This window comes from Abramis brama (assembly GCF_963993115.1).
Source record: "Abramis brama genome assembly, chromosome: 14".
In the NCBI taxonomy this organism is placed as follows: Eukaryota; Metazoa; Chordata; class Actinopteri; order Cypriniformes; family Leuciscidae; genus Abramis; species Abramis brama.
This window is the reverse complement of record NC_139976.1, coordinates 31,144,659-31,155,876: the sequence shown is the minus strand read 5'-3', so window position 1 is coordinate 31,155,876 and position 11,218 is coordinate 31,144,659. Positions and strand designations below refer to the sequence as shown.

General features: G+C 37.6%; 1 protein-coding gene across 1 annotated transcript; it reads right to left on the bottom strand.

The window, feature by feature from the left end:
- Positions 1 to 3,849: 3,849 nt before the first annotated feature.
- On the bottom strand, positions 3,850 to 6,648 carry cyp26a1 (cytochrome P450, family 26, subfamily A, polypeptide 1). Its single transcript, XM_084135592.1, has 7 exons — positions 6,330 to 6,648; positions 5,937 to 6,161; positions 5,306 to 5,587; positions 5,062 to 5,217; positions 4,825 to 4,959; positions 4,590 to 4,742; positions 3,850 to 4,473 (listed from the first exon to the last, which is right to left on the bottom strand). The coding sequence occupies exons 1-7, from the start codon at positions 6,516 to 6,518 to the stop codon at positions 4,135 to 4,137; spliced, it is 1,479 nt and encodes a 492-aa protein (XP_083991718.1). The 5' UTR covers positions 6,519 to 6,648; the 3' UTR covers positions 3,850 to 4,134.
- Between the last annotated feature and the right edge of the window lie 4,570 nt (positions 6,649 to 11,218).

Here is an 11,218-nt window from a genome sequence, read left to right as displayed (position 1 = left end):
CAAGAAGAGCCTATCAGCCTGCACCATGTAGAGGTTAGTGACAGAACTTTGTATTTGATCATAACTAAGCAGATTTTGATGATTGTTGGAGGAAATGTGAATAGGGTTTGCATCGAGATGACAGGGTGTTCTGGTTTGCTTGGGCTGTGTCCGAAATCGCCCCCTATACCCTCATTCACTTTTCCCTACATTACTCCACTAATATAGTCCACTTGAAGGAGTGAATGAAAACGAGTGAGTGAATTCAGACTCAGAGTTCAGAGTGAATAAGGGCTGCAGCTTTTGCATATTTGTGCTTGCTGTTTAATAATTATTTGAAACTAAGTAAACTGTAAAAGATTTATCTTGAACTTTGTCATGAAAACTATCTAATATAATATCTATTAATATCTATCTCTAATAATCATTTACCTGTATGATATTCCGCTGTAGCCACATTGGATCGGCAGTTTGGAAAATGGATGGATGGATCTTCTGACGAGATGTGGGAGTGCATTATGGGTATTCTTTAGGCTCTGAGTGTACATCGGTTTTACACTCGTTGTTGCAGTGCATTGTGGGATTGAATGAGTAGAATTGAAAACATGCACGATAGTTTTGGACACCACTACAAATGGCTGTCCCCTCAAATAGTACATTATAGGGGGTGATTTCGGACACAACCTAGAAATTTGCTCAAGTATCCTTAATAAAATTAATTGAAGTATACTTATTTTTTTGTAAGGGGAACTCCAGAAGCAGGATTGGACAGCCCTGCACTAAAACTTCTCCCAAGCTTTTTTCCCCCTCCACTACTGTCACCTGATGCTTTTTGGCTTCTTGCCATTGTTACTTTTGGCTTGCTTAGTTGTGGTTTAAAAGATGATTAATGACTCTAACTTTGCAACATAGACACTGTTATTTAACTGAATTGAAACAACATTGAGCAAAATTTAGTTGAATAATGACACTACTATCTTCAACTGCTTACAGCTCATATTGAATTAATGAATTTTACAATATTAACATTGTTATTTTCCTGTTTATCAATGTGAATGTGCTTTGAAACATCTGTATTGTATAAAGCGCTATATAAATAAACGTGACTTGACTAAAGTTTAATATATATTGTTAGAAGTTTGCACAAATCATTAAGCCAAAGTATGAGCAAAAGTATACACCAATAAAAAAACTGCAAAACTGTGGATCTAAAAATGATCTAAAAATAAGTGTGTAAATGTGTCTGAATGATGTGTTCATCACACATGAAGTAGGTCACATATTTCACTCTTTCTTGTACAATTTTAAACTCGTTTTCCTCATCAATAGTACTAAAACAGACCTGCAAAACTTCCAGCTCACGAGAAATGGATAAATTAATGTCTCTGTGAGGTCATGCCTCTTTTTGTAAATGACTGAACTTTTCCTGACCCTGCAAACCCGTGAAAAGCCCCCTCTTGATTATAAATAATAGCAATGGGCTGCTAATAGTTAATCCGATTGAGAGCTGGAAAAGTCTGATATGATTCAGCAGGAGGCCAAGAGGGCAGCAGACGTGTAAATGCTTTTAGAAACGTTCTCATTGACCCTTGTGCTAATGAAAAAGTCATTTTCACTTCAGTGTTGGAGAGCCATATCACTCAGACATCTTTAACACTTCCCCTGTGGAGTAAGTTTAGCTGACATTTAAGTTTTTAAATGAATCACTAACCCTAAGTATAATGCAGCTTGTTGTGCTAATAAGCAAAGTCGTTTCACATTTATTCATATAGCACTTTATACAGTACAGATTGTGTCAAAACAGCTTCACAGTAATAAACAGGAAAATAAGTGTTAATGTTGTAAAATTCAGCTCTATAGAAGGCAATAGTGTCATTAAGCTCTGTTCAATTCAGTTCGATGTTAGGGTTCATTTCCGATAGTGTGAGTGCAGTCAATTCGACAATATTTCTGAATTGCAATGCATTGCAATAGCTCTTGACTTTTGCACTGGCATCACTTAAATTTTGTGCAGAAAATGTAAAAAACAACAACAACAGGCTTTTCAGCTGAAAATACTTCTTTTGTTCCCTTCCCTTATGCTAAATAACAAGCAATTCAGTGTGTGGGGGAAAAAAACCCTGCAATTACACTGATTTACACTGTGTCCAGTTCAGGGGAGTGAATAAAAACAGGCCTCTTTCATTTGCTTGCTATAAATTCTGTATTTACTCACAAATTTAGAGAAAAAATGGCTCTGGGAATAAAAAGTTTTGTTGTCGCCCCTAGATGTCAAACAATAGGCCGGACAGACGTTCTTTACAAGGTGATAGGAGGAAAAGTTCAGCTGCATCTCTCCCCAGGCCTGGACCTGCAGCGATAGGGTGGCTGAACATAAAGGTGTCAGCCCTGCGGCGGGACGCGTGTAAATCAGCAGCAGAGAAAAGCCCAGAGACGGCTGAGAGAGGCATCTGCCAGCATCTCACCGCCTTCTCTGTCTCCCTCGCCGTGTCACACAAGGACACGTCCCTTCCACATGACCCCTGTGCGCTGGGAGACGCGCCCCCTCCGGGGGTAATGCGTTTGTGCAAATTTGCCTTTGGGGGTCGTTAGAATAACCGTACGGCAGCGTAATGAGCTTTTGAAACGAGCAATGATGATGACTGTACTGTAACATTTGTCCTTTGCAAGTATACTTAAAACATTATTACTCAAAAAGAAGCGACAGAAAAGAACGGTATAAAAAAAAAAAAAAAAAAAAAACTTGATGATTTCTGTTTAACTACAAACATTTGGATTGAAATTTAAGAATTAAGTTATTTTTCAAAACTTATAGTAAAAATGTTAAGGCAAGAACATTTGTAAGTGTTTTAAGAGTTAACCTGGTAAAGCCTGACATATGAAATAATAGTCAGAAAAGTAAAAAAAAAATCTTAATGGAAGAGTTTATTGAACCTTTAGACAAAATATTTTAATATATATATATATAAAAAAAACACTTTTTTTCGTTGAGTATCATATTTAATAGATCAGGCTTTTATGGCTCACCTATATGATATATGAGAATATGGAGCTCAAACTCAAGGAGTTGGAAAAAATTATTCAGACGCCCAAACTGAGCAAAAACTTCAATTTGATACAGTTGCTGATTTTTTTATTACCAAAAAAAAGAAAGAAATTCTGATAGCTTGTATCATAAATCAATCAGATCTTTATAAAAGTATAGCAGACCACTTACATATAAATATCAGTTGTCACTCTATATCTCCCAATAATATATCTAAGTAAGAAGATATTTAAATGATATTTTAGTATTGATTGTGGAGGCAGAACACAAAGGCAATGCAATACAATGATCATTTAGAGAAGAAATACACATTCCTCAAAAGCCTAATGTATCATATTTGATACACATATTTTGCATGATTTTAAAAAATGATGTATGGATTCCAGTGTTACTCTTTTTATAAATTAGAAATTCACGTCTCAAATATGAAGCAGTAGACTTTATAGGGTTAAGTACAATTACAAACAGGGGGTGTTATAGCTCCACGTCATCTACTTCCAGACAGCAGTTTGGATGTTTAATTACCACTGATTATTTACTGTGATGAAGTTCTCTGCATGCAAACAGTTTGATTATGTGTTCTATTCAAAACCATTATCCTTATATTAACGGTTTAACTCCAGGTACTTTCCATTTCATAATGCTTTAGATGTCTGAGATCTCAATGTTCCTTTTTGCAGATTTAGAGCCTTTTCAGAAAACATACCAATTCCTTTTTTCCTTTTTCTTTTTTACATGAGAAATCACATTTTATCTTGAAATTTGCATATGCATGTGCTTCCACGTGGATCAATTCTTAAAACATAATACCAGCAATGAAAAACTTGAAACAACTTGTTTTATTAAATAAAACCCATATGATAAAGAGCAAGTTAAATAAGTTGCATACAGTACAAAAGCTATATAACACAACTACATTATAAATATACATCACAGACACTCTGTAGAATTACAGTGATCCATGAAAAGTAGTGCCCTCGTTTTTGCTTTCTTGTATAGACTTATATACACATCTTTTATATAAACAAAATATAAAATATTCAATACATCACAGCTCATCTAAAAAACATATGTACAAAGCTCATGTTAGTTCAGGACTCATTTCCAGACTAATTTCTGACGTAACTACTGAATTTGGTGGGGAGATTGTCCACAGGGTACACCGTTGGGCCCGTTTTCATTGTCGGGGGTCCGTTAGAAAGAACCCAGTTGCATTGCTGTGTTAGCTCAACTAAAAAGATCTTGAGTAACACTTTGGCGAATTCTTTGCCGACACACATCCTGGAACCGCCTCCGAAGGGGATGTAGTTAAACCTGGAGCCGTCCTCCAGACCTTTGCTCATGAATCTCTCTGGCTGGAACTCATCTTTGTTAGGAAACACCTCGGCGACGTCATGCGTGTCACAGATGCTGTAAATGACATTCCATCCTTTAGGTATCTGATAACCCTAAAGAGAAAATACAAGAATTCACTGTTAAACAAATGGGAGAGTATTTAAATAGAGGACATTTTAAAGCTGTCAAGTGTAATATTAAAAATCACCAGCCCTGAAGTTTAACTCACATTCAATTCAAAGGTTTTGAGAGCCACTCTGAAGCCTCCTGGTACAGGAGGGTTGATTCTGAGTGTTTCTTTAATCACACATCCAGTGTACTTCAGCTGTTCCAAAAGCTCCATACTTAAGGAGTTCCCAGGTGAGTAGATGCCCAATTCAACCTGTTGATTAAACAAAAAGTATGTTAGCCCACACATTGGTTAAGTAATGCAATCAGATTGAGAAGAACTTTTTGGATCATACCTTCTCATGAATCTCCTCTCTAACTTTCTGCACCACCTCTGAATTCAGACCGAGGAACATCACCAATGAGGTTGCAGTGCTGGCGGTGGTCTCATGACCTCCAAACAGAAGCTCAGTAGCTGCTTCTTTCATTGCCTGAGGAAAAAAAACACTTCATTAATGATGTTTGCAGACTGGATCCTACTTCACTTTTGAGCATAAAACAATATCTGACTAAGTCTAATGGGAAATAATTACCTGCAGACTGAAGGGCTCTTCACTTCTCCTGCTGTTCTCAATCAACAGCTGGAGAGCATCTTTGTGTTTTTGCTCGTTTTCATTGTCATCGTCTTGAATTTTCTTCCTGATGTTCTCCTCAATTTTGGAATGAATGAAATTGCGTGCTCTCAAACCCTGCCAAACAAATTACAGATTGTTATTACATGAAATTAATTTCACATACTAAAATGCATGTTTAGACTGTTATTATACAATAACTTACCCTGTACAAGCCACTGAAGGGAACATCAATAGGCAAGGAGAACAAGTTTTTGATCATTTCCTCAAAAGCTTCCACCAGTTCCTGCTCGTCCGTCTTGATTTGCTCCGGCTCGAAACCAAGCAGGATTCTCATGGCTATGCGGAACATGAGGCGTTTCATCTCCGGGTAAACCAGCACACATGCATCTCTTTGCAGCCAGTCTTGTATGGCACTCTTCACCTCCTGCTGGATCACTGGGATGTAGTGCTCTAGAGCATCTCTTGAGAACGCTCTCATAATGGCCTAATTAAAAAATAAAAATAAATCAATGCATCATTTTTCTTTATTTTCAATACAAAGATTGAGGTTTAAGATTTACATTGGAAAAAAAAAACATTTGAGCATCTTCAGAGCTACTAGGTTCCTTTTTGATGATGGCTTAAATATTATTTAAACAAGGAGTATTGAATATATCAAGTTCCTCAAAACCTTTCAAATATAGCAGCTTTACAGGAGCAACCACTGACAGATACTACAAATTTCTTGCATGAGTTTGATCTCATCAGTTCCCCAGAGAACAGTGTAGTAGAAAGATTTTTTGTAAAGTACTTCCAATGTTAATACAATTTAAAGCACTGATTAACATCCTTACCTTTTTCTTGTTTTTGTGTTGAGTGCCATGAACATTGGAGAGGGTGTCAGAACCCAGTATAGTTCTCACTGATGCTGGCCACTGAACAGAGACCAGCTTGTGTTCGCCCAACAGAATCTGCCTCACGTTCTCAGCTCCCATCACCCTTACAGTCGGGTTCCCAAAGAGGTGCGTTTTGTAGATGCATCCGTATTTCTGGCGTTTCATCCGGAGGAACTTCCTTCTCTGTGTAAAAGGACAACGTGTTATTGGCACAAAGATTCCAAACGCATGTTTTGTTCCACATGTATCCGATATTAAACACAACAAAACATTTGTGAGCATCGCATTTACCAATTAAGTAGCCTACAATCAGCTGAACTTGTGCAAATTGCAATAAAAGTGCACGCGTACCTGGAGGATCAGCTGGAGCGTTTCTCCAATGAAGGGTAAGCCCATTGTACCTGGCGGCAGTGGTCTACCACAGCTCGGATCGACCCGTCGAATCAATAACATCTCCCACAACTTAACCGCGGCGAGAAAGAGCAAAACGGGAAGCACGATGGTGCAGAGAAAGGTGACTATGAGAGTGTACAGACCCATGGTGAAGCGCGCAACAATCGCAAAAGAGCTTCTGGAGAGGAGACGCGTCTTTACGCGCAGACTGAGAGCGTTCTCGCTTGTGCGCCCTTATATATCTATTGCGCGCAGGTCTCCTCCTGTTACCTTCCTCAGATAAATTAGTTCACACAAAGTTCATCTTTAATTGTGGTGTCATCTCGCCCCGCCCACAGGGCAGAAGCTGCTCCAAACTCTGAACCATTTGTTATAGGCGCATTTTAATACCACCTCCCGTAGAAGGCAGACAATCCTGAGATTTCACTTTGAAAAGGTGTTAATTCCCCCGACACAAAAGGAAGCATCCGAGGCTCTTTTGTTGCCAATATTCCCGTCGTTTACACTCATTACTCTGGGCTTGTGTGCCATCAGAAATGCCGCAGAGGATTTAATTGAGGAGCTTAAACTGTGAAGCTCTACTTTTACATTTTAAATCCCTCAAATGGCCCTCTTTTTGTCTTTCTTTGGCGTGGGGGCCCTTAATAGGCCATTACACAGGTTAGACAGCTTACCTGTAAAGTTAAATGGTGGTATTTATCTGTATTTATTTATTATATCGATTTTTTTTTTATATTAAAACATTTAATCACTGGAATTTTTTATATATATATATATATATATATATATATATATATATAAATTAAGATTATTTATATTAGTGACATTCCTACCCAAAAATATGTCCTGTTTCTAATAATATAAACATGTACAGTTGATTTGCCTAAAAACACAGCTGATTCAGGTATACATTGCAATATAGTAATATACTTCTGTCTGTTTATCTAGACATCACTGAGATCAGTGTTTGAAATAAGTTATGACAGATATATGTGTTGTCAGTACTGTGGTGAACTGGATCTGATCTCATATTAGACTTTAACCTGGAACAGTGCCATAGATGTTATGCTGTTTTCATGTGGAGCAGAGTGTGCAGTAATATCATAAATATGAACATTGTCTCATTGCGGGTTCAAACCCGGGTCAGCTTAAAAAGTGACGGAGCAGAGCAAGGTTACGGTACATGAAGAGCAAACACCCACAGCAGTCTGAATTACTGTTTTTACGACAGCCATAACGTGGAAAAAACAAGCTGGGAAGGCAGTCAATTAAAGAGACAGGATGGCTCCAAATTTTTCCCTCTCTTCATTCTTTGATGTGTGTCTGCCCTGCCTTTCACCTTTCATCCTGTGTGATGGGATGGGGAAAACTCACGCATGACATATCTATGTTAAGCCGGTATTTTAGGTATGTGTCTATGTAAGCAACTCATTCATATGTTACCCCATTACACGACCGTTGCCATATTTATTCTTCGACATGACCCGACCGTGCCAAATGCCCTAAGCAAACCTTCAAACTTGGCCTTATTTGTGAATTTGTGCAATTATGAGTCCTGTTTTCCCTCGTAAGAGTCGTAGAAGTGTGTGAAATGCTTTGATGAACCTAATAAACTCTTTCAACCGGCGACAAGAGCAATGCAACCTGAAGTTCAAGGATAGTTCCCTAAAGAAAGCTTGTGTAAATTCTTCCTATAGCTTCTTTCTATTACAATTATATATGTAAACTGTGATATACTCTAAAGTGCTGTACTTTAACCCATTTAATCCACTGGTAACATTTGTAACCAAACTTTACCACTGAGTTTGAAAATGGATTTTATATGAATTTATAAAGCTGTTTAATTCCATTTTTGCCCTCGGGAAGAAGATGTGATATATGTCATAGATCCATAAATGTATGCATATTCTGTGTCCTGGTAAACCTGGTAAACTCTACATTATGGGGACAAAATGTCATTTTCAGGTCCCCATGAGGAAAACAGCTTATAAATCATACTAAGTGATTTTTTTTTGAAAATGTAAAAATGCAGAAAGCTTTATGTGATGGGTAGGTCTAGGGGTTGGGTTAGTGTAGGGGATATAATATACAGTTTGTACAGTATGAAAATCATTATGTCTATGGAAAGTCCCCATAAAACATGAAAACACAACGTGTGTGTGTGTGTGTGTGTGTGTGTGTGTGTGTGGCGCCCTGGTATTCCCTACATTATGGGGACCAAATACAATACAATTACAAGCTGTAATACCAGTAAATGTTCACCTTGTGGGGACAATGTTTTGGTCCCCATGAGGAAATAAGCTTACAAATCATACAGAATTCTCTATTTTGAAAATCTAAAATAGCATAAAGTGTCCTGTGATGGGTAGGTTTAGGGGGAAAGAATATACAGTTAGTACATTATAAAAAACATTACATCTAACCATTACGGTCCCCACAAAACATGAAAACCCAACGTGTGTGTGTGTGTTTGTGTGTAAAAATCTGCAATTGGTTTCATTGAGCTATCCAAAGACCCAAATAGACTTTGACAAATAATGTCATCAAAATAAGTTAAGCAATTTTCAACTTTTTTTAATGTTACATAATATGATAATATTTATGTCATACATTAAGTCAGTTTAATGTAATTCAAGTGATTGTACTTAAAAAGTTAAGGCAACAACATTTTTTTTTACAGTGCATGTGATATAGCTGGAAACACTTGGGATTATGAACCATCTAATAGTCCTGACAATCCAGTGAACTGAATTGAATTTTACATGCCAAATGTTCTATGCTTTAACATTTTAGTGTAAAAAATCACTTTCATTTTGCATTCAGACGTTTTCAATATAAACTGAAGCTAAATCGCACAGTATAAGTTTTCATTACTAAAAAGACTCCAAAGGGAGTTGCCTCAGTGCTTTTACCCCCTCTATTTATTTCTCATTTCGATGTTTATTCAGCGATCTCGAGAGTAATCTGAGTCATCGCTATCGATACGAGTCTCGTATGAGCTGTAATCTTCAACACTGAGTGTGTGTTGATCTCAGTGCTGGTGACCCGCCGGTGACCCTGCAGCGCGGACCCTGACATCTCTGTGAACTCTGGCCACAAAGCTCGCCAAGTTCACTGTCCATCAAATAACGAGATACGCAGCCTGAGCAGCAGTAATTATCCACACTGCCATCTATTCTGTGCTGTCCATCACAAAAATCAAATCAAGGGCATCATTAAAGCCACTTACAGTAATGTTCTAATTGGGTCAAGAGATAAACAGCCTTTCACTGGTGTGCGAGAGAGAGTTTTAATTGGAGCCTTGGATGTTGGTCGTCGCCTTTATCACAGTTTCACCCCCTTCATCACAGAGGTCCGCCGCCTATATTTAGCACAAGGAATAGGCCGTTTTAAAAAATGGTGGTGAAAACGAGTCTGCAAATTATATAATGACTTTAAGAAGGGGAAGAATGAGCATTAACAAGTCGTATTTTGTTAAACACCAATCATTTGAAATATGTTTTAAACAAAACACTTTTGTGCGCCCTGACTTCTAATTTAACTTTTGTGTTGACTAAAAATGTTGGCTGCATATAAGAAAAAGTAGTACCAAGCCTTTAAGGGAAAGTTCACCCATAAAGTAAAATTCTGTCATAATTTTACTCACCCTCAAGTTCTTCCAAACCTGTATGAGTTTCTTTCTTCAGCTGAACACAACAGAAGATATTTTGAAGAATATGGGGCACCATTTTTATTTGTTCTCCCCATATGGAAGTCAATGGTGCCCCACAACTGTTTGGCTACAAACATTCTTCAAAATACCTTCTTTTGTCTTCAACAGACATACTCATACAGGTTTGGAACAACTTGAGGGTGAGTAAATGATGACAGAATTTTACTTTTTGGGTGACCTATCCCTTTAATTAGTGGCGTCAGATTCCCCCATCTCCACATAATTCGGACCGTGATGAAAATGAATCGTTTTCTATTACCACGTATACAGATATATCTACGCTCGGTCGAAATTACTTTATATAGCCTACCCTAAATCATATAAAATTATTCATAGTCAGCTATTTCAGAGTATATGAGTATATCAACCGGCATTTCTCTACACTGGATGAAGTGTACGCAACCTGCTGGAGCTACTGTTTTTTTTCCCGGTTTTTTTTTTTTTTTTTTGAAGCTACTGGTTGTTGTTGTTGTTGTTTCCTCGCATAAAATGACTCGCATTAGTGACACGTGGCACAGCATAGGTAGTGAATTTGTCTTTGATTTATGAGTTTACATGACATATAGACCAGCGAACGCTGTTTGAACCGTGAGCACCGCAGGAGGGGGTCACGAGAGCACAGCCAAACAGTTCACTAAAGGGTCAGACTGAAGACTGACTTTAAGCTAACCTCCAGCCTCTGGAGCCTCATTCTGTCTTTTATTTGCATTTAAAAATACTGCTGCTATTAAAGGCTCTTTCCCTGCCAAACAAAACAAAACGATTAGATGGCAGAATATATAAAACGTTCTTAACTGTGTCACTAATGGGTGAAAAGACCTTATATGGGAATTCCTGTTCTGCAGTGGCTTTGAATGCTCTTGCTTTTGTGTAAAAAAAAGAATGTCACTGAGGTGTAATTTAAAGAAATATTTCTATAAAAGAGTATAGCGGATTAAAACATTAGAAATATGCTCCTGACAAGATTACAGGCACTTAAAAATATAATTATTAGCTATACCTTGATCAATTATAAAATGGGCTGAGCTGAAGTTAGCCTTGCTCATTGCTCAGTGAGAGAGTTTACTTTAGGTGTGTCAACTTGAAGTTCATTTTGATCATTTGTATTTAAGTTTAAGCATGTAAACTTCTGTAA

Coding starts and splice junctions, on each gene's coding strand:
- cyp26a1 (XM_084135592.1), bottom strand. CDS start 6,518: ATGGGTCTGTACACTCTCATAGTCACCTTTCTCTGCACCATCGTGCTT. Junction 5,588..5,936: donor AACACAAAAACAAGAAAAAG/GTAAGGATGTTA, acceptor TTTTTTAATTAG/GCCATTATGAGAGCGTTCTC. Junction 5,218..5,305: donor CCTTCAGTGGCTTGTACAGG/GTAAGTTATTGT, acceptor TTTGTTTGGCAG/GGTTTGAGAGCACGCAATTT.